The sequence below is a fragment of the Parathielavia appendiculata genome (genome assembly GCF_033297405.1).
Source record: "Parathielavia appendiculata strain CBS 731.68 unplaced genomic scaffold N657scaffold_8, whole genome shotgun sequence".
In the NCBI taxonomy this organism is placed as follows: domain Eukaryota; kingdom Fungi; phylum Ascomycota; class Sordariomycetes; order Sordariales; family Chaetomiaceae; genus Parathielavia; species Parathielavia appendiculata.
In genome coordinates, this window is record NW_026944227.1 from 246,549 (window position 1) to 267,389 (window position 20,841).

The 20,841-nt window shown below is 57.0% G+C and overlaps 11 protein-coding genes across 11 annotated transcripts; 4 read left to right on the plus strand and 7 right to left on the minus strand.

Moving 5' to 3' along the window:
• Positions 1-411: 411 nt before the first annotated feature.
• N657DRAFT_664504 (kinase-like protein) lies at positions 412-1,893 on the plus strand (the record flags this gene model as incomplete). Its single annotated transcript, XM_062795242.1, has 8 exons — positions 412-420; positions 521-597; positions 639-842; positions 924-1,017; positions 1,050-1,194; positions 1,249-1,472; positions 1,605-1,705; positions 1,755-1,893. The coding sequence occupies 8 exons, from the start codon at positions 412-414 to the stop codon at positions 1,891-1,893; spliced, it is 993 nt and encodes a 330-aa protein (XP_062646367.1).
• A 278-nt stretch (positions 1,894-2,171) lies between these two features.
• N657DRAFT_620509 (urease accessory protein-like protein) lies at positions 2,172-3,373 on the plus strand. Its single transcript, XM_062790592.1, has 2 exons — positions 2,172-2,537; positions 2,630-3,373. Exons 1-2 carry the CDS (start codon positions 2,362-2,364, stop codon positions 3,270-3,272), a joined length of 819 nt encoding a protein of 272 aa, XP_062646368.1. The 5' UTR covers positions 2,172-2,361; the 3' UTR covers positions 3,273-3,373.
• A 66-nt stretch (positions 3,374-3,439) lies between these two features.
• On the minus strand, positions 3,440-6,008 carry N657DRAFT_681602 (DUF663-domain-containing protein; the record flags this gene model as incomplete). The annotated part of the gene is made up of 2 exons (XM_062796405.1): positions 3,440-5,796; positions 5,897-6,008. 2 exons carry the CDS (start codon positions 6,006-6,008, stop codon positions 3,440-3,442), a joined length of 2,469 nt encoding a protein of 822 aa, XP_062646369.1.
• A 326-nt stretch (positions 6,009-6,334) lies between these two features.
• N657DRAFT_656741 (BING4CT-domain-containing protein) lies at positions 6,335-8,053 on the plus strand (the record flags this gene model as incomplete). The annotated part of the gene is made up of 2 exons (XM_062794733.1): positions 6,335-7,027; positions 7,079-8,053. The coding sequence occupies 2 exons, from the start codon at positions 6,335-6,337 to the stop codon at positions 8,051-8,053; spliced, it is 1,668 nt and encodes a 555-aa protein (XP_062646370.1).
• A 638-nt stretch (positions 8,054-8,691) lies between these two features.
• On the minus strand, positions 8,692-9,520 carry N657DRAFT_656742 (PTH2-domain-containing protein; the record flags this gene model as incomplete). The annotated part of the gene is made up of 2 exons (XM_062794734.1): positions 8,692-9,017; positions 9,142-9,520. The coding sequence occupies 2 exons, from the start codon at positions 9,518-9,520 to the stop codon at positions 8,692-8,694; spliced, it is 705 nt and encodes a 234-aa protein (XP_062646371.1).
• Positions 9,521-10,219: 699 nt separating this feature from the next.
• On the minus strand, positions 10,220-12,242 carry N657DRAFT_634649 (uncharacterized protein; the record flags this gene model as incomplete). Its single annotated transcript, XM_062791291.1, has 2 exons — positions 10,220-11,367; positions 11,435-12,242. 2 exons carry the CDS (start codon positions 12,240-12,242, stop codon positions 10,220-10,222), a joined length of 1,956 nt encoding a protein of 651 aa, XP_062646372.1.
• Positions 12,243-13,379: 1,137 nt separating this feature from the next.
• Positions 13,380-14,057, minus strand: N657DRAFT_469344 (uncharacterized protein). Its single transcript, XM_062787524.1, has one exon. It carries the CDS (start codon positions 13,954-13,956, stop codon positions 13,444-13,446), a length of 513 nt encoding a protein of 170 aa, XP_062646373.1. The 5' UTR covers positions 13,957-14,057; the 3' UTR covers positions 13,380-13,443.
• A 42-nt stretch (positions 14,058-14,099) lies between these two features.
• On the plus strand, positions 14,100-16,243 carry N657DRAFT_575393 (carbohydrate-binding module family 20 protein; the record flags this gene model as incomplete). The annotated part of the gene is made up of 5 exons (XM_062789101.1): positions 14,100-14,346; positions 14,404-14,773; positions 14,831-14,904; positions 14,955-15,086; positions 15,141-16,243. 5 exons carry the CDS (start codon positions 14,100-14,102, stop codon positions 16,241-16,243), a joined length of 1,926 nt encoding a protein of 641 aa, XP_062646374.1.
• A 288-nt stretch (positions 16,244-16,531) lies between these two features.
• N657DRAFT_681607 (uncharacterized protein) lies at positions 16,532-17,720 on the minus strand (the record flags this gene model as incomplete). Its single annotated transcript, XM_062796406.1, has 2 exons — positions 16,532-17,516; positions 17,581-17,720. The coding sequence occupies 2 exons, from the start codon at positions 17,718-17,720 to the stop codon at positions 16,532-16,534; spliced, it is 1,125 nt and encodes a 374-aa protein (XP_062646375.1).
• Positions 17,721-18,499: 779 nt separating this feature from the next.
• On the minus strand, positions 18,500-18,811 carry N657DRAFT_681608 (uncharacterized protein; the record flags this gene model as incomplete). Its single annotated transcript, XM_062796407.1, has 2 exons — positions 18,500-18,525; positions 18,604-18,811. The coding sequence occupies 2 exons, from the start codon at positions 18,809-18,811 to the stop codon at positions 18,500-18,502; spliced, it is 234 nt and encodes a 77-aa protein (XP_062646376.1).
• A 533-nt stretch (positions 18,812-19,344) lies between these two features.
• Positions 19,345-20,735, minus strand: N657DRAFT_664512 (kinase-like protein; the record flags this gene model as incomplete). Its single annotated transcript, XM_062795243.1, has 5 exons — positions 19,345-19,710; positions 19,760-19,983; positions 20,052-20,326; positions 20,389-20,449; positions 20,708-20,735. The coding sequence occupies 5 exons, from the start codon at positions 20,733-20,735 to the stop codon at positions 19,345-19,347; spliced, it is 954 nt and encodes a 317-aa protein (XP_062646377.1).
• Positions 20,736-20,841: the final 106 nt, after the last annotated feature.

Below are 20,841 nucleotides of genomic sequence, written 5' to 3' on the forward strand. Positions count from 1 at the left end.
AGCGTTGAAGCTGTCATCGAGGGATCACCCGAAGTAACGGTAACGGAAGCAGCTGGCCCGCAACGCCAACCGCAGCACACCCGTCTCCCACACCCTCGCAAGTCCTTGGCATAGAGCCGCCCTGGCCCTCCTCCGACAGAAATGCGCGCAATGAGCATTTTGTTTTGGTCATGTCTTGAGACCGAATGTGTCCTCTCATGATGCCACAGTGAGTCCGTGCGATGCTTTGCCTCCCAGCTGCCTGGCCGAGATGCAACAGAAGGGATAAAAAGGAATTGAAAGGGTGATGGAGGAGACAGCTCCAACCGTAAAAGCAGCCCGGGAACGGAAAAGAGAAGAAGGCTTTGTGCTTATTCCAGGACACTGGAGCAGGAATGAGCAGGTTTTTGTTGGGCTTTCGCGTCTGCAGTCATGCAGAAGGTTTCCAGCTGACCGGCCGCCAAGATGGGAAGATCCTTCTGGGGAACGGGACGGGAGCGGGAAGCACTTGCTGCTTCCCACAGCAGCAAAACAATCGCAGCGTCTTTTTGCAGTCGGACCCCGCGCAGTCCAATCATCTGCGCCGACGCTTCGTCGCCGTCTTCTTTCACTTGACCAGTCCTGTGTTCTTCTTCGGCGCCACGCTTTCCCGCCCGCAGAATTCGCCTCACAACCCAACACTGTTCCCATGGGTTTGCCAGCATATCTTCTGTCTCCACCCGCACCTGGGTGTCCGCCATCGCACAGCAGCCTTTGCCCACAGGACTACAGCTCAAGTCATCGCTGGGCAAGTGCTATGTCGTTGACAAAGTGCTTTCCGAGCGACATGCCGCTGGAAGGATTTGGTATGTGTACCGCGCGACGTAGGATAACCCCCTTTCCTTGAGATCTGTCCGGATTCATGGCCAGAGGACGGAAGATCCTAAGTACCTCCCCAATTGTAGACACCATGGGAAGCAGTTCATTCTCAAAGATATCATCACCGGCGACTTCGACTATGTTATTTCGCTACACAAGCACGTCGAGCACTCTCCGCATGTCCGAACAGCACCGTAGATAGCATTCCCGAGCGGCATATTCTCGTCTGCCCCCATCTCGAGAAGGGACTGCTCCGTATCAACATCGCAGCTCTTTCTTCCGCCGCCAAAAAGGCCATGATAAGGGATGCTCTCGCCAGCCTCGCTGATCTGCACGACAAGAACATCATCCACACCAGTCCGTCACTCTCTTACAGAATTGTGACATGTTGTTGCTGACATGGTCTCACAGATATCAAATCCACAAACATCATGATGGATTCTTTCAAACAGTCCAATGGCGACCTTGGATGGTGCAATGTCCAGGTCACCGACCTGGACGCTGCCGTGATCCTCCCGCCCAAGGCCAAGGGCCTCGCAGACCGCCTGTCGGAGAATCACTTCTGGAGAAGCCCGGAGGCTTGGGTAAGGGGAACCCAGAACACTCCATCCGACGTCTACTCCTTCGCCATCGTGGTGAGTTATTCGATGAGCAGAAAACAGATTACAACAGGTAGCTGGCTGACCAGCAGGCACTGCAGGCAATATTTTGTGTGGACAGGGAGGATGGTGTTTTGATTCAGACGAGTGTCACCGTGCCCCCCCGAGAACCAGGCCGAGTCAATACTCCGGCGCCACCTGTCCTTCTTCGCCAGCGAGATGGAGGATTTCGAGGGCTTTATTGTTTATCACGGAGAAGACGGTAATCCGTTTGTCAAGCGTCTCAAGGAACTATTCTGTACCTTCAGCGAGGGGGAGCCCGAGGCTGCCCTTTGGGAGGTGGCAGCAGGTGGAGCCCAAGTTCATGGATCTCATCTCCACGGTGACCTGCATGGGCCCTTCGCGGAGGATCACGGCGCGGGAGGCGTTGCAGCATCCTTGGGTTGCTCAAGACTAATAAAGAGGCCTGGGTACAGCTGTTTGCAGGCGAGCGGTGTCCCCGCGAACGAGGAGTTTCGGGGTGGACGTCACAGCACCATAAGATATATCCAGTCCAAGACGAATAAGCACATTGTTCGACTGATGTCTGGCCCACGCCTTCCTCGGAGGGATCAGATGGAGTTTCCGTTCCTGCAGTTGCCTGTTCCGGCATTTTGAAGTGGAGCATGCTCGAACAGCTGTGACGTGAGGGTCAGGGCTAGTGCAGATATCTGATAACATGTGACCCCCACGCCAACATGCCCCTCATTCAGAGCTACCCCTCCAATAGCCTACCCCTCCTGTGTGGATGGCAAGCTCAAGCTCGGAAAGAAGATCGGCTTCGACACAACTTCCACCGCTCTCAATTTGCCGTTCCAGTTCTTTGTATTGCACGAAATCTCACCTCTATTCCGGCCGTCACACCAAATAACCATAAACAACCGCCATGGCAAACCACTCCCACGACGGCGTGCACTCGCACTCGCACGACACCTTCAACGCGGCCGAGCACGGCCACAGCCACGAGATCCTCGACGGGCCCGGGTCCTACCTGGGCCGGGAGATGCCCCTGATCGAGGGCCGCAGCTGGGCCGACCGGGCCTTCACCATCGGCATAGGCGGGTAGGACGGTTTCCCTCCGCCCCCCCCCCCTGTCAAAACCACAGCAACCCTCACTAACCACCACCCCCTTCCCTCTCTCCCCGACAAAACAGCCCCGTAGGATCAGGCAAAACAGCCCTCATGTTAGCCCTCTCCCGCACCCTGCGCACCTCACACTCCCTCGCGGCCGTAACCAACGACATCTTCACGCGCGAGGACGCCGAGTTCCTGACGCGGCACAAAGCCTTACCTTCGCAGCGCATCCGCGCCATCGAGACGGGCGGGTGCCCGCACGCGGCCGTGCGCGAGGACATCAGCGCCAACCTGGCGGCGCTCGAGGACCTGCACCGCGCCTTCGACACGGACCTGCTCCTGATCGAGTCCGGCGGGGACAACCTGGCGGCTAACTACTCGCGCGAGCTGGCCGACTACATCATTTACGTCATCGACGTGAGCGGCGGCGACAAGGTGCCGCGAAAGGGCGGGCCGGGCATCACGCAGAGCGACTTGCTGGTTGTCAACAAGACCGATCTTGCCGAGGCGGTGGGCGCCGACTTGGGCGTCATGGAGCGCGATGCGCGCAAGATGCGTGAGGGTGGGCCGACCGTGTTTGCGCAGGTCAAGAAGGGCGTTGGGGTGGAGCATATTGTGAATCTGATTCTGAGTGCGTGGAGGGCGAGCGGTGCCGAGGAGCAGAGGAGGGCTGTCGGCGGGCCACGGCCGACAGAGGGGTTGGAGGAACTAGGGGAGGCTTGAGAGGCTTGGTGGGGAGGTTTGAAGGAAAACCTATGTATATGTAAAGAGGGACCCCGGCTGTCTAGAACAGAATATCCATGGAATAAAGAGAGAATTGTACCAGTCGTGATATATGATTGATCCCAAACGCCGTCATAGCCCTGTCGGGCAGTCTATGGATTGTGCATTCACTCAACGTCGGCATCCATCGCGTCCCCTTGGGCTTCCTGCACCAGCGCTGGGTCGAGCAGGGGTCCCTCCAGCGGCCGGGCGTTGCGCGGCCACACCCGTTTGTACAAGCTGACGCCGATCGAGTCCTGCGGGTTGATTCGACCGTCAAAGGTCGCCTTGAAATACCCGTGCGTACCCAGCGGCTCCTTGATGTAACCGCTGCGACCCCTCTTGGTCCACAGCGGCAGCGCCTTGAACCACTCGACGTCCTCTCGGTTGAAGAACATGTACCGAATGGTAACAATCTTCTTGTGTATGTGGTATGGGTGTCCCGTGAGGATTGCCCTCTTGGCAATGACGCGTGAAGTCGACGGCGGCAGCGTTGTTCCCGTGGCAACGAGCGTCAGCGGCAGGCTGGGCCCTTCCTCATCCTCGGCTTTCGTTTCGGCACCTGGAACGGTTCGTTTGAAGAACAAAACCGGCACCGAGCCCCATGTGACGGGGCCCATAAACGTGGCCACGGCAGACTGCCCGGGGTGCAAGTACCGGCAGTACTTGTGGACGTCGTTGGGTGTGGTGCCTCCCTGAGAGAAGAGAGGGTTGATGACGAACCTCCGCGGTCCGTACTGAACAATCAACTCCTCCTTCGCCTTGATAGAAGTAGGGTAGTCGGAGCTAAGGTTGATCAGGACGTTGACAGCCGTCCTCTTGTGCTCGTGCCGCAGGAGCGAGAAAAGCGTAACCGGGCGGCTGGAGTCGTACGACTTTTGAATTGCTACCGGTAGCCCCTTGATATAGACGTGGACGCGTGTTCCAGGGGCCACGCCGCCCACCAGAGCTTCGCGGGCTGCCCGGATTCGGGATGCTTGGTAGTCAGGGATCCGCAGCAGCCGCTGCCACTCCTCCGGCTCAAACGCGCGATCCTCGTCCTCCAGCCAGGGGCTTGACCTCAAGCTCTTTAAGCCTCTGTACTTGGCCAGGCGTTCCCGGGCAAGCACATTGGGATGAAGCTCGATTTCGTCGGGGAATTCCAAGTCGTCCTCGGCTTCTGTCCTCTTGCTCTTCCTGTATTCTTCGAGCGCCATGGCATCCTCATCCTCATCGGGCTCAATGAACGCCACTGACTTGGCATATTCTGATGGCCCCCCCTCCGTCATGGCATCCCCAGTGAGACCTTCCATTCCATCTTCTGGCCGTGCTTCTTCCTCGCCACCCTCGACGTCCTGCATCTCATAGTCTTCCAGGTCGGACCCGGAGTCCGATATGTCTTCGTCGTCCAGAAACCATGCAGCCTGATACTTTGATGTACCCTTGGGAACTTTCTTGGGCATCTGCAGCTCCTGGACCGTGTCATCGTCCGAAAAGTAGTGGTGGTCGTCCAATAGCACGCCCTTTTTCATGGCTGTTGCTGTGGTCGCAGCATCCATGTCGTCATCATGGTCCATGGCAGCGTCCTCTGGCGCGAGGTCGTCAAGGTCGTCGCGGTCTTCGGTCGGTTCCTCAAGCATCTCCTCCACGGTAGCTTCGTCCATCATGGCGTCGTCTCCCCTCCTCTTCCGAGTCGCAATCGGCGCGGCTGTTATTTTTTCGATCTGGAACGTCCCCCAGTCGCCGATTTGCACTAGCCGGTCTGCCTTCAGGCCCCTGCCCCTGACAACACCTGTGAGGATGGTGGGCGCCATCCCCGAAGTCGCCCACTGAACATCTTCGACCAGCATCCAGCTCCGCTCATCCCTCCACCGAATGCCTTTGGGTGTGGTACTGCATAGTGACCGCATCAGGTTCGCACACTCTTGTCGGTTGTCGAGGCTGTAGATTTTGTCTTGCTCTGGGTGGAAGTGGGTGATGTACGATTTGAGGGACGAAACGACTGAAAGCCTCTGCTTGGCGGGCTCGATCTTGTTGAGCCCCTGGACAACAGTGAACAGTGTCGACATGCCCTGGCTCTCGACGCTCCGGAGAATCAGCTCGCCCAAGGCATCCACCTCAACCTCGGCCGAGAAAACAAAGACGATAAAGTCAGCGACCCGGGCAGCATCCAAGCACGCAGCGAGGTTCCTTTTCAGGGGCAAGTACTGCAACTTTTGCTTGAACCTGTCCACGGGAACCCGGAAGCACCCATCGTGTATCTCAGCCTCAATGTCGACGCTCGCGTTCAGGCTCTGGATGGCTGAGGTCGTGTCGGTGTCGGCACACAGAGGAATCACTGCGACGTTGCGCGGGACCCCATCCTTCCCGGCGAAGATAGACGCCTCCTTCTGGTGCTCGCGGGCTTTCTCAAGTTGCCGCTGCTTGGCTTGGTTCCGCCGGTCGAGTTTCGACATGACTTGCTGGTGGGGTGTCTTGCGCTGTCCTTTTTGGCCGGCGATTCTCCCTGATCAAGAGGTCAGCGAGAGTAGAAGGAGAGAAAGTAATTGCCGTGAATATGCTCCCAAGCAGTCGTCAATCTGAGCTCAGACCGGCGTGACTCCTACCTTTTGCAGCATCACGCAGTTGGCCCTTGGTCGCTTTTCTCGATTTGAACGGCTTGTGCGACACCTTAGTCGTAGCTCTGTGGGAGTGGCCCCCGCCTACTGCGCTGGGCATCTTTGCGTCGCCGCCGGCCTTAAAACGGAATGGAAGAGACGCCACTTTGACTGGCGGGAATGACAAGCACAACAAATACCAGAAGGCCCGGAGTATTTGCAAGACACTGGAATACTCCAAGTTCAAGGAGCAGCGAGGAGGGGGCGGTAATGGCGGGGCACTCTTGCGATTTTCGATTTGTGTGTCTATCTTATCGATGGCTGTGTGACCAATGAAGAGCTTTCACTTGAACTTTTTGGTGGGTCTGGCTCAAAATCGTCGGCTCTCGACTTGATCTCGGCCGCGACACTTGAATCCCCAATCGCACAGTTTCGGCTTTCAACAACATGGATACAACAGACACTGTCGATGCTCCCCTGACCCGGGTTGAGCAGCCCAGCGGGGCTTTAGCTATCAAGAACACTCGCACGGGATTTCGCTCCAAGACGGAGCTGGAGCGCATCCGTCGAGAACGGCAAGCGAAGAGAGCCTATGGGCGCGGACGGCAGATCGATGTCAAGAATGTCAAGGACAAGAAGCTGCGGCGCAACCTCACCAACCTCGAGAACAAATACAAGACGGCAGCACTGAAGGCGAAAGAGGCCGAAATCCTGCTCGAGAACACCTCGGGCTTCCTCGAAGCCGAGACAGAACTCGAACGGACGTACAGGGTTCGCCAAGATGAGATTCAGAAGGAGGTTGGCATCGAGGTGGCGCAGAAGAAATTCGAGCTGAAACTAGATGCTCTGGGGCCCTATGTGTGCGAGTACAGCAGGAACGGTGGCGATCTGATTCTGGCGGGGCGAAAAGGCCACGTCGCGACCATGAATTGGCGGGAAGGCAAGCTCGGTTGTGAACTGCAACTGGGCGAGACGGTTCGGGATGCTCGTTTTCTTCACAACAATCAGTTTTTCGCCGTCGCGCAGAAGAAGTATGTCTACATTTACGATGCGAACGGCGTCGAGCTCCACTGTCTCAGGAAACACGTCGAAGTTTCACACATGGAGTTTCTTCCCTACCATTTCCTCCTGGCCACATTGGTAAGCGCTCCAAGAGCTGTTTGGCATTTGGCCATTGCTGACGTGTAGCAGAGTATCAGCGGCCAGTTAAAGTTCCAAGACACATCAACCGGTCAAATCGTCGCCGAGATCCCTACCAAGCTCGGCACTCCTGTCTCACTAACGCAGAACCCATACAACGCCATCCTCCACGTCGGCCAGCAGAACGGCACCGTCACACTGTGGTCACCAAATTCCACCGAGCCGCTGGTGAAGCTCCTAGCCCACAGAGGCCCCGTACGGTCACTGGCAGTGGACCGTGAAGGGCGATACATGGTGTCGGCAGGGCAGGACAACCGGATGGCCATCTGGGATATCCGCAACTTCAAGGAGGCCGTATCCAGCTACTTTACCAGGTCACCGGCATCATCCATCGCGATATCCGACACAGGCCTGACAGCCGTCGGGTGGGGGACACATACGACTGTCTGGAAGGGACTATTCTCAAAAGAAAGGGCGGTTCAAGAAAAAGTTCAGAGCCCCTACATGACGTGGGGCGGCGACGGGCAGTCGGTCGAGCGGGTGCGGTGGTGCCCATTCGAGGATGTGCTCGGCATCGGGCACGCCCAGGGGTTCTCGTCCGTTATCATCCCAGGCGCCGGCGAGGCCAACTACGACGCGCTCGAAGTCAATCCGTTCGAGACCAAGAAGCAGCGGCAAGAGGGCGAGGTCAAGGCGCTGCTGAACAAGCTGCAGCCCGAGATGATCGCGCTGGATCCCAACTTCATCGGCAATCTCGACCTGCGGTCCGAGAAGCAGCGCCAGGCCGACAGGGACCTTGATGCGCCCGCCGTCGACATTGCCGAGGAGATCCGGAACCGGGCCAGGGGAAAGAACACGGCGCTGAAGAAGTATCTGCGCAAGCAGCGCAAGAAGAACATCATTGACGAGAAGAGGCTCAAGGTGGAAGAGATGTACAAGGAGATGCAGGAGAAGAAGGACGAGAAGCACAAGGAGCGGCAGGCCGAGTTGGGGCCGGCGCTGGCGCGGTTTGCCAGGAAGGAATAAATTTTGATACCCTAATACCAGCATACTGGGTTGTGCTGTCCCTCTCTCGCAGCTCGCGTCTATGTGCCTGTGTGTTGGTGCGCGGGAATCGATAGTCTGATCGATACCATGGTGCATGAAGCTAGGAAGGGGACATCTTGTGCTTTGGTCTAGAAGAGTTAGAACGGCTGCCGGTCCCTGATTTAGGAGGTCCGCTTCGCCAGGTATCACCGACCACCGCCAAGTGGCCTAACGGTCAATGGCGGTGGTCCCCCCGGGCTACCTTCTCTTTCTGCCACTTCTTTGCCTTTCCCAATTCCCAATATACGGACGGATTCAACTTGAATGAGATGTGGGTGTATCAACAAGATCATACTGTCTCTCTGAAATCATTTATAGCATAAGGATATCACTACTACATCATGTTGACCAGGCCGCAAGCGCCAAAATGACGGAAAAAACCGTGCTTCTTCTACTCGCCATCCACAAAGACTCGACTCCAACCTGAGAACGCCGCCATACCGTACGCCAGACAATGCGCCAACTCCCATTCTATTTTCCCATCCATAGCCACCCCACATCTATTTATACCCCTTCCTGCAAGCGCCCTCAAGCCAATACTCCCTATCCATCCATCCTACAGCCCACTGAAAATCTGCTCATAAAAGCTTCAACCCCCCCGTAACCAAATCCACAAGACTCTTGGGCGCAGGGCCGACACCCAGCACTGTCCGGCTGCCCGACGCGATCTGCGTCCGCCCGGCGTCCGAGATCACCTCAGCCGTCACCCCGAGGCTGCGCGCTTTAGCCAGGAGCGCCAACAGCTCGTCCTCGTTCTTAACCTGCACCGCAATCTTGGCCTGGCCCAGGCGCTCCCACTGCCGCAGAATCTGGGCCTCGGGGGACTGCGGGGTTTGCTGGGCGGCACGGGAGAGGGTTTTGTAGCACGCTAGCGTGGCGTGGGAGCATTGCGCGGCGATTTTGCCTGGACATTCAAAGGGTCAGCAGTTTTTAGGTGTTTGTTTTAGGGTAAGAATTGGGGGCGGTTGGGAGTTGGGGAGGAGGTTTGTGTGGGTGATATTTGATTGATGGATTGAAAGTAAAAATACCTTTGGTCATCCCTAGATCAGTCCTCACTACCAGCACCAATTTGCACTCCTCATTGGGGTTGATCCTCAACTGTGGCTCCTGGCCGCCGAACAGTGGTGGTGCTGCTGCTGATCCTGCTGCTGCAGCCCTCGGCCGCAGCCCCTGCCGCCGGTCTGCCTCCTCGCTGTTGGCCCAGTTTGGCGCGTGGTCGAGCAGCGTCTCTTCCTCGTCGACGTCGGATTCTTCGCTCTCTATGGGGTCGTGCAAGTTGGCGCGCCGCTCAACGGCCAGCTTCGGTGGGATCAGCGACCCGCGGATCGTCCAGACGCCTAGCCCGAAGCCGGTGATGAAGGCAATTATGCTGGTGGTGACGATCACGGCCGAGGTTGTTTCGGACATTTTGCGGGCGGGTAATAATTCTATGAAATGGCGGACAGCTGAGAAGATGGTAGGGGTTTGCCGGGGAGCTGTGTTTCTATGTTCGTTATGGGTATCCGTCACACAGGATTTGATTCATCGATCTTCTTGGTGGCTCTTGTCGTTGAATCAAGCATCTGGGGGAGCGCACGGTTCACATGAGTATGAGCGCCAAGTCTTTTCTGAATATCCGAAAATGGGAGCGCCAAGCTCATCACCGCACCAACCCAAAAGTCAAGAATAATCAGCAGACAAGCCTAAGCGCTCTACAGATGCAAAATACAAGAGTGATACCTAGCAGTCACGGTCTGCTAACAACTTGGTCTACCTTATGCGAAGTCTCATCGCACTGCATGTTACGTGGAAGGGCTGGAAGGACCCAGAGGAGGGCAGAAGCGGTCTGGCCCTATGTCCGTACTGGAGGGGTTGTTTTAACGATAAAACGATCACAAAGGACCATGTCACTGCACAGCATCACTGAGACACCAGTTTGAGGTCTGATCCAGCCGGACCCCTCCCTCTACGCCTTACCTCGACTCGCCATCTAGCTCACACGGCGTCAGTACAAACCGCAACACATGTATTCAGCGATGAAAAGAAAGGGTGTAAGCACCTTTGAAGATACCCCGTAGCCCGTAGATTTATCCCCAACCAACTCGACCCCGACCCGTCCACCTCTGCTTAAGCCAACCGCACGCCCGCCTCCCTCCTCTTCTTGGTCTGGTGCGACGCGGCCGTGCTCATGCCGACATTCTGGCTGGCATCCAGCATACTCTGCGCCATCCGCCTCTTCTCCTCGGCCAGCTTCTTGAGCTTCTTGTCCGTCTTGCCCTTGCCGCTCCCCTTGCCGTGGAACTGGTGCGAGAGCTCCTTGAAGGCCTCCTTGGCGTCCAGGCTGCGCCCGTCCCCGTCGACATACTTGAGCTCGACGTCGGGCCGGTAGCCCTCTCGGAACAGCGCGTCGATGACGCGCGCCTGGTGCTGCTCGCGGAGCGTGTTCTGCTGCCGCTGCCACTCCTCACGCTCGCGCGCCGACATGCGGTCGAGGCGCCCGCTGGCGCGGTCCCGCTCGCGCTGGGCGCGGGTTTCTTGGTCGAAGAGATCCATGCGCCGGCGCAGCTCGTTAAGGAAGCGCTGGCGCTGGCGGAACTTTTCGTTGAGCTCGGCTCCCTTGCCTTCTTCAATCAGGTGCCGGTCGCGGAGGAGCGCGAGCGTGGCACCCATGCCTTGGGCAACCGTTTTTTCCTCCTCGACACCGCTCGCGGGGACTTCGACGAGGGGTGAGGTGTCGCGGGACGGGCGTTGGTCGGCGTCGTGCATTTCTTCGTCTTCCGAGGCGGACTCGTCTTGCATGGTCGTCACTGCTCCTTCAGGCCTAGGCTTGCGTGGCTTGCGGTCTTCTTCTGGGTCAGCGCGCAGGCCATCGACGAATCGGCTGATCTCGTCCATGACAAGGCCCTTGTCTTCTTCTGTCTCCATTTCTAGATTCTCGGCTTCCTCGCGAAGTTGCTTTGCGATATCTTCTGGTCGCATCTTCTTCCGCTTCTTGAGCGCCTCCCTCCTTTGGAGGGCCAGAGTTGACTGCAAATCTTCGTCATCCACAAAGTTGTCATCCACTGGCACTTTCCTCTTCTTGGTAAATGCAGTCGGTCCTGAATCGACGTCCATCTCATGGGCAGGTTCGTCGCCATTTACCGTATCCCCTTGGAACAGCACATCGTCATCATCTTCCCGGCGACGTCTTGTCGAATTCGACTTCTTCTTTTTCGGTTTCTTTACCTTGACTTCGGAAGGATCAAGATAGTCTGAAGTGGGAGCCGGTGCGTCTTCTGTTCCAGTGTCGGTTAGCATAATTTCCAGGTGCCCCGATATGCGCATTGCAGCTGGTGCACCCACCAAGAACATCAAGGTCCACCGCCTGGTTCTTCCTCTTTTGAACTGGCGCCTCGAGGATCTCTGCCAGCTCTGTCGTAGCAACTGCAGAATCCAAGGTGAAGGCTTTCTTCTTTTTCCCGTGGATCTCCTCGTCGTACTTTGACAATAAGCCAATCTCCCCGGTCTCGTCGACGTCGTTAGGGTCGTAGACAGGTCGCTTCTTCTTGAGATCGAGCCTCTCCTGCAGCTTCTCTTGCTCCCGCAGAGCAAGATTCTCAAGCTCATCCCCTTCTTCCTCGTTCTCCAAAACGCCCGTGTCCTTGAGGGTAAGAACCTGCTCGTCTCCATCGAGAAAGGCGGCCATGTCATGCGCGACCTTGACGCCAGCCAGGTCGGCAGTTGTGTGTTCGGCAGCCTTGGCTGCTGCGGCGACCGCCTTCTCCTCCTCGGCCTTTCGCGCGGCCTCGATCTTTTTTTGACGCTTCTTTTGATTCTTCAGCCATGACTTGACGTCCACTTCTTCGTCGTCGTCGGCCAATCCCTTGCCCTCAATAACGGCATTTCGTTGCGCCAGCTCGCGAGCCTTCTTGATAGCCGCTGCTTTCGCTTCGCGCTTCCTCCTTGCCTCCTCGGCTTCTTGAGCCTTCTTGAAGTTTTCGTACCCGGCGGCTTCGCGAGTCTCGAGGGTGCTGAGCGGCTTGCCGTCGTCGCCGATTTCGACTTCGGGTGTCGCCTCTTTTGGTGGCGGAGCTGCTCCGGGAACGGGCAGGGGCTTCATGCCCATCGCCCGCCGGACCTTGTTGATCTCCTCGATTGATGCTGCGTCCATCTTGACGAGAAGCGCAGGCTGATGTCGAGTAATGACGCGGAGTCACTAGCGAGGTTGATGTTCGGTTAGAATCAACGCCCAGCCAAGAACTTCCAGGTTGGCTTGAGGCTGGAGCGACATGGAACACACGACGCTAGCGGATAAGATACGGTATGGAACGCAGGTGGAGCTCCGTTGCAGCCTGCAAGAGGCTGCCCCACTTTTCCAAAATCTCTGCAACTATTTGAGCAACCGATTTCTTGCGGCTCTTGCTCTTCTTTCCTTTTCCTCTTCACGGATCTGTGCCCAGCGATCCTCTGCCACTTCGGTGGTCAGGGTCGATTGCTGCGGCAGTTCGGTGAACTAAGGAGCCATCTACCCTTCGATGATGTCAATTTCCACCCGACAGGTCCAAGAATGACCGAACTCCGGGGAGCCCCGTTCGCTGTAAAAGGCTTGAGCGAGGTGAAGCGGATGATTTAGGAGACGCCATATTCCAAGCCGTTCGCCGAGACCGTCGGTCAATGGGGCTGGGGGAAACCATGGCTGCCTACATTTCTGTGCTGTTGTCGTCGACTATTGTGCCTTGTGCTTTTGAATTTCATGGCAGGTTGGCTGCAGCGGATTTCACAGGTACGACATCGTCCCTGGAGGATTACCCCTCATACCGAATATTCGCCTCGCTTAAGCGTGTTCTGGGATCTCGCCGACAGTCGACCTAGCGCGTCTTGCTCATCGTCAGAGAAAGGCCGAGGATGGGCTGCCGAGATGCGCGTCTGGGGTGCGTCCAGGCGAAGGGAGTATTGAAAGCGTGGTCGTCATACTAGACGATCCCCGGCTTACCCTTTGAAGATGTCCGTTTGCGTTGAACAGCGTGTACCGAGTACTGAAGTACTCCAACACCAACATGTGATATTGTGCCCCTCGCCAACGTTCGGCGCGAGTTGCCGTTCTGGTCAAGGTTCCGCCGCTAATCACATCGCCGGTGCCGTCCCCCACAACGGCCCGATTTTGATGCAATTGCAGGGGGCGGACAGCATCGCGATCTCGTTGCTTGGCAGGCACCAACAGCCTAGTCGCATCCTGTTCTTATGAGAGTTGGGTCCGTGGCCTGCTCGCGACATTGGTGGTTGACGGCAAACCAACGGAACAACCAGATCCCGCCATCATCCGACATACTAGACATAGAATGCGACCGCCTGCAACCGTTCACTTTCAAGCATCAATCACGCCCGCTGAGCGCCGATACTCGATTTCCCCTCTGTATGTGGTGTTTTTTAATGTTGCCTCGGTACTCCGTACAGTCCTTGTTCCCTGGGAAACAGTCGCTCTCCGGAACCTCAGCGATCGTTTGGCCATGCCTAAATCCCTCCCCGCGCTGCAAGTCATTGGAGATGATCCGGGGTGCAGCCGTGTGACGTCGAATCCCCCCCACAACGACGGCAACACATCGGTGCTTCTCCAGGTCCTCGCTTAGCGTTAAACAGCCTCTCCCCGCAGGCAGGCTCTTGGCAGACGAAACAACTGCCCTAGACGGGTAGTGGCGGCCCCGGGGGCAAGATCGACAACGGCCGAGCCTAAGGGTTTCGACGTTGCACCGAGGCATGGCATACGCGTGGAACTCTGAGAGAATAGCACCGAGCATTCCATGCGATTGGGTGGATGTCGGACCTTGATCGCGTAGCTCACCGAGGTAGGGCCACTTATACAGCACATCTAAACCAGTCCCTGCCATTGACCCGATGCGGAAGTCAGCATCTTGTTGAGAACGGGAGCTTGACGTTGGAGTATAAGAACGGTCTCAGCATGGCCAACCTGCTCCTCCAAGCTCAGCATCAACTCGCAGCGCTCAACGCATCCAACCTCGTCCTGCCAGCCATGCACGCTCTCTCGTCCCTCTTCGTCCTGGGCTCCTGCGCTGTCCAGGCGGCCCTGTGTCACCCGGGAGCCGCCCGTGACAAGCGGGACACGGCCATCTGCAAGCGGTCCGTCGACTCGTTCATCGAGAAGGAGACGCCAATTGCGTGGGCGAGATTACTCTGCAACATTGGGCCCAACGGGTGTGCTGCTTCGGGCGCTGCCTCGGGCGTGGTGGTTGCAAGCCCGTCCAAAGCGAACCCGGACTGTAAGTGACAGTCAGCCGTTCCCATTATACAATCAGCGACGTGCTGACATGTAGCAGACTGGTACACATGGACCAGAGACGCGTCCCTGGTCCTCACAGGCATCGCCGACGCGTTTGCACACAACTACTCGTCATCGCTCCAGGGGACCATCCACAATTTTGTTGCCTCTCAGGCCAAGCTCCAGGGCGTCTCGAACCCCTCAGGCAGCTTCTCTAATGGCGCCGGTCTCGGCGAGCCCAAGTTCATGGTCGATCTGACCCAGTTCACCGGCGAATGGGGCCGCCCGCAGAGGGACGGCCCTCCTCTCCGGGCCATTGCTCTGATTCAATACGCCAAATGGTTGGTCAATAATGGATACAAGGCCACCGCCAAGGACATCGTCTGGCCCGTGATCAAGAACGACCTAGCCTACACCGCCCAGTACTGGTAGGTAGCGCTGAGCCGTGGGGTGCACAGTTCATGCGGGGTACTGACATCGCACAGGAACGAGACCGGCTTCGATCTGTGGGAGGAAGTGCCCGGCAGTTCATTCTTCACCATTGCCAGTTCTCATCGCGGTCAGTGATTATACTCGCGTACACCAGGAAGAAGATCTAACCCAGCATAGCCCTGGTCGAAGGAGCGGATCTCGCTGCCCAGCTGGGCACTGAATGCCGCGCCTGCATCACGGTTGCCCCCCACGTCCTCTGCTTCCAGCAGAGTTTTTGGAAGGCTTCTGGGGGCTACGTCGTGTCCAACAGTAAGACTCCATTCGTCAACCCCTATTAGTCCACACCCAGCTGACAGCGGACAGTCAACGGCGGCGAGTACAGGTCCGGCAAAGATGCCAACTCGCTTCTGGCCTCGATCCACACCTTCGACCCGGCCGTCGGTTGCGACGCCATTACTTTCCAACCGTGCAGCGACAGGGCCCTGTCCAACCACAAAGCCTACGTCGACTCGTTCCGCTCCGTCTACGCCATCAACTCGGGTATCCCCCAGGGCAAGGCCGTCGCCGTGGGCCGCTATTCGGAGGACGTCTACTACAACGGAAACCCGTGGTACCTGGCCAACTTCGCGGCCGCCGAGCAGCTCTACGACGCCATCTACGTCTGGAAGAAGCAAGGCTCCGTCACCATTACCCAACTGTCCCTGCCCTTCTTCAAGGACCTCCTCCCCTCCATCACCCCCGGCACCTACTCCTCCTCCTCCCCCTCCTCGCCCACCTTCCAAACAATCCTCGACGCGGTCCTCGCCTACGCCGACGGCTTCATCGACATCGCAGCAAAGTACACGCCGCAAGACGGCTACCTGGCCGAGCAATACGACCGCAGCACGGGCGCCCCCCTCTCCGCCGCCCACCTCACCTGGTCCTACTCGGCCTTCTTGACTGCCGCCGAGCGCCGCGCGGGCATCGTGCCGTCCGGCTGGTCCGCCACCAACGGCAGGACCCTGCCCTCGACATGCTCGCGGGTCCAGGTCGCGGGGACCTACGCCCTCGCGACAGCGACGACTTCCTTCCCGGCCAACCTGACCCCCAACCCGGGCGCGGGCGGCGCGCCGGCGCCGTTTCCGACGGGGTGTATCGACGCCGGCGAGGTGTATGTCACGTTCAACGCGCGGGTGGCGACGCAGTGGGGTCAGACGGTCAAAGTGGTGGGTAGTAGCGCCGAGGTCGGGGGGTGGAATGTCGGGAAGGCGGTGAGCTTGTCGGCCTCAGGTTACACGGCGGGGAATCCGCTGTGGAGTATCACGGTGCCGATGCGGGCGGGGGCGGCGGTGCAATACAAGTATGTGAAAGTCAACTCGGACGGGTCGGTGCAGTGGGAGTCGGATCCGAATCGGAGCTTGACGGTGGCTGCTGCGGCTACCGGTGGGGCTTGTGCGGCGCAGACGGTGAATGATACCTGGCGGTAGATGGGTGGCTGCTGGAGGGTGAACGCGTTGGCGAGTGATGGTGAGGATTTGATGGGAGATCATGGGGGTTATAGTGGGAAACGAGGGTAGAGAGGACGTCGAGACTGACTAACCTATGTTACACTCCGTATCGCAAATGTTACCCCCAACATAAAAATAGGGCATAACATAGCTCAGGTGTTTAGGATCATTTCTCGTCTTTCAGTAACCAACACCTCCGCCATCTGTTCTATTCCACACCATCTCTCTACTCTAATGTACACCCCAGCTCCTCCCTTCCTTGCTAACTTACCCCAACACAATCCTCTCCACCTCCTCCATAACAACTCGCACAGCCCACTCCAACACCTCCCCAAACTCCCGATCCTCCGCGCCATCCATGACCGAAATCCCTGCTCTCCGCACAGCCTCCCAATCCAGCTCCCCGCCGCCACCCTCCTCCCCGCCGTCCACCTTTCCGCCCTGATGAAACATCCACCGATGCGCCTCGACATGGTTGGGCCACACAATCTGCTCGACATAGCCCGGCGGGTCCTTCCAGAACCCTTCGAGCGTGACGTAGCCGTCGCGCGCCTCCCGCCGCTGCAGCGCCTTGGTCTTGCTCACGCGCAGGAAGAGCTTGACGTCGAGGAGGGACATGACGCGGGAAAAGTGCGGCGGCGCGTACAGGAGGAAGCCGTCGAGTAGGCAGATGCGGATTTTGGGTTTCGCGTTGGGTGGGGGTGGTGGTGGTGGGGGTGGTGAGGAGGAGGAGGAGGTTTGAGTTTGTTGTTGTTGTTGTTGTCGCGGCGCGGGGGAAAGGGGAAATATCAAGGAGCCTGGTTGGCCTGGGGAGAGCCAGTTTTGGACGAGGGCGGCGCAGGCGGCGATGTGGGATGGGGTTGCTGGGCAGGGGCCGACCGAGTTGAGGTCTTCTTTGGAGTCGACGGTTGGCTGTGGTGGGGGGAGGCCCCGTGGGGTTGGGGGGTTGGTGAGCGGATTTGAGCTTGTTGAGGGCGACGGCGACGATAGTGGTGATTCCGGGAGTGGTGGTGATGGTGTGGAAGGGAGAAGTGGAATAAAAAGTGGTGGTGATGGGGGGCAAGTGGCGGGGTGGGGGACACAGCCGTGGTTGCTGCGGTGGGAGAGGCTCAAGATGGGAGAGGCGATGGGCACAGAGTTACTAACTGGTAATGTGCCCGTGGCGCGAATGTGGGCGAGGGCGTCTTCAAGGTCGGGGATGGAAATTGCTTCGGGACAGTCCCAGTCAACAAGCCCGTTTTTGATGGGGAGTCTTCGTCGAGTTAGCGGTTGAGAGAGGAGGAAACGGTTAATAGTGGTTGAAAAGGGAGGCCTACTCCGACTCAGGCTTGTAAAAGTCATCCTCATGGAGAATGAAGGTCTCGGGGAACATATCGCGCAGCAGCCTCGCGAGGGTGGTCTTGCCGCTCGACGAGCACCCGCTGATGCCGATGATGATGGTACGCGGCGGGTCCATCTTAAAGGCTCAAGTCGCAAGTGTCTCAAAGAGGCATGAGTCCGTCACCAAGATGATATCCGCTCGGAGATGGAAGCATTTCAAGAGCGGATGGAAGGTACGGAAACAGTGGGGTGACTTGGTGAATGGACAGTGCTGAACACTGTATGTCTAGTGCGATTTAGCTGCTAAAGTTGGAGGGCAGCTGGCCTTTAGGCTTGAGCACTGTGTCGAATCCCTTGTAAATCCTCCGTGAAACAGTTCAAAGGTGAAGTTGCGGTATACAAGGACATGGAACTACTATAAATGAAATTTTTTTTTGAGCAGAGCCCTGGTTTGCTGGTTTACAGTTTCAGACGGCTCCTGTGCATTCGACATCGTGCCTCTTGGACCCTAGACACCACGAGTCCAGTTCTAGCAATCCTGCCTCTCCTGCGTCGAGAAAACAGCTCAGTGAATGCGGCGGAGTTCGTTAACCGCCAATCCTGCGATCATCCGGTCTCGTCTCTCATGGTTAGAGACGGGCATCCATCAAATACGGCGCTCCATGCCGGTAGAGGCTGACTGCGCGATCGATCCGAGTTGCTGCTGCGGCGCCCCCGATAACTACCAGTCCGGTCGGTCGTAAAATGCCGTGAGGGATCCATCTCCAAACACCCAATGAAGGAGGGAGAATCGGACAAGCAGCAGTCCCTTCTCCCAAGCATATAGAGTAAACCTTGGGTCCGACCAAACCATCGATACCACCCCATCCAAAGTTTCTTTCGATCTCCACCCCATGTCCATCTCCGGCAAACACATCAGAACCGCCAGCTGCGGCCCGGCTCTGTGTCGAGAACCAGCATCGTGGCCAGAAAAGAGTCATATCATCCTCCTTCCCCAACCTGAACGCTCTTTTACTGACCACTTCCCGCACCAGCCTCCTGTACCCTCCTCGGTCCCCTCCCCGGGTGCATGAATTCCTCAACGTAGGGGGCCGCCCGCTCCTTGTGCCGCGTCGCGATGTACCACGTCATCCAGAGGATGAATACGAATGTCGACACCCAAATCAGCACCAGCCTTGGAGAGCGCGGTCTGCGCGGGGCGTAGGGGGAGAAGTATTCCTTGGGCATGTTTGGATCTCCTTTTTGGCGTATGGGTTTGTTGAATGTTGACCAGATAATTTGTGCGTTTTGCAGGCTGGGGATACGCCAGGGACTGATAAGTTTGAGTTATGAATCGTAATAAAGAAACCGAAGCTGGAAGGATGGATGGATGGAATTTATTTCGCCCGGAGGCACGAAGCCTAAAGGGCCTTGGCACGCTAACTACATCCGATTCGTTGATGTTCAACCATCAACTCGTACAAGCCCGAAGCTGGAAGGGACTGATTGGTTGCCTTTATTTTACGGATACCCGTTGGCCAGTGCGTTTCTCGGCCAAGACCCACTGTGACCAGAAGCCCGCTCACCCGCCCAAGTCGCGTTCCTTCACAGCCTTTACATTCTATAAGAGGTAGAACCAGCAATTCAGCGCAACCTGGAAAACGAATGGTAGATTTGAATGACAATCTAGAAGAAAAGCTAAGGTGGCGTAGGCGTGAAAGCCCCTAAGATATGAAGAGAAAAAAAATAAGAGTGGGTTGCTAACGTTACTGTCTTAACTCTTAAGGCTCTTGCCACCATGGGCACCTCAAAACTTGGTCGATGGTTAGTCTAGCAGCCGTCGGGTCCGGCTTTGTCATTCCAGATATCATATCTAATGCAGCTTCACCAAGCTCCTTCCCCCACACCTCGAACCGTAGTTCAGGTTGGTTCTTCACTGCAAGCCAAGCAGTTGCTGCCGCTTTCTTCAAAGTGCCATGCTCGCGACTATCGACCTGTTTGAGGAGCCCTTCGTTGACGGGCCCAAAATAGGTAAAGTGTCGGGTCAGAATGTCTTCTCGTGGCGTTATACCAAGCGCCGCGAGCTCCGCTAGTACCTTCTTATCCTCCAAGAGCAAGAGGTCTCCACCCCCGAGAGCATATATGCACTGCAAAAAGTTCAACATGACCTGTTGAAATCGAACATAGCCTACTCACCACCTGTCCATACGAGAACATGCCGGACGCCTTTGTTATACCACTTCCGGTCTGTCCTCCTGAGCTTCGCCACATGAAGTTTCCTAGAGCAACCCTTGTCCGAAGTGGCGGTGCTCCTACCAGCTGGTAAGCAATGCCAAAATCGCCCAGGCCCGCACCTGCAACTGTTTTGTTCCCCTCTTCGTCACAGGTCCAATTGACCAAAATGTTGTCCGGTTTTACATCTGCCGAAAACTCGAATGGTTAGGGTTCTCTTTTCTTCATACCGATTTCCGAGTTGTGGAGAGCGTACCGAAATGGAGCCAGCCTTGGGCATGAAATTCGTGGATTGCCTCGCCTACGTGCCGCAGGGTCTTTTTCAGTTCTGCAGGAGGAAAGTTGGGGTCGGCCCGCATCAATCCAAGAAGGCCGTCTATGAAGTAGGGGTAGACAGCAATACGGTCCTCTGGGATGAAATCAGTGTGAAATCGAAGCCGACGGGAGCCTGCACACTCGTCTGCGAGGCGCCGGGACCGCTCGAAGATCGACTTCGATTCTTGCTTGAAAACGACGGACCCATTTCCGACCCTGAGAGGTTGTTAGAATTATGATGAAGCTGCGAGATGAGGGCATAGAGCATTGAGACATACGTGGCTATTAAGACGGCGAGTTTGCCGTCCTCATTTCTGTGAAATGCTTCGCCTCGGAGGACTGGCGACTGGATGCGCCCAATATGGTGGATGTCATTCTGACGCTTGCGCTGTAGGTGTGAGGGAGCCGGCGGACAGATTTGACAAGACGTTTGAACATCGAAGCAGATATCAGTTGAATGAGCTACTTAACTAGAATGAATGAGAAAGCACAATGGAGAGATGGTCGACGTTGAATGAGCGGTTGGGTGCTATGATTATGCGGCGCCTGCCAAGAGCCGTAGTGCGCTGGTATGCAGGTTTATGTTCTATTTCTCACAAGCCAAACCCCGGTCTAACCGCTCCATGGATTAATGAACCCCGGCAGGGGCACTCAACACTGCCGGCCCTATAAAGCTTTGTTCCATTTTGGCGTTTTCTTCCCCTGACAACACACACTCACTCAACTCCAGT

Excerpts from the sequence above, each read along its gene's own strand:
- N657DRAFT_469344 (XM_062787524.1), bottom strand. The coding sequence starts at position 13,956 with ATGGCAGGGACTGGTTTAGATGTGCTGTATAAGTGGCCCTACCTCGGT.
- N657DRAFT_620509 (XM_062790592.1), top strand. The coding sequence starts at position 2,362 with ATGGCAAACCACTCCCACGACGGCGTGCACTCGCACTCGCACGACACC. Across the intron at positions 2,538-2,629 it reads TTCACCATCGGCATAGGCGG|CCCCGTAGGATCAGGCAAAA; the intron begins GTAGGACGGTTT and ends CCGACAAAACAG.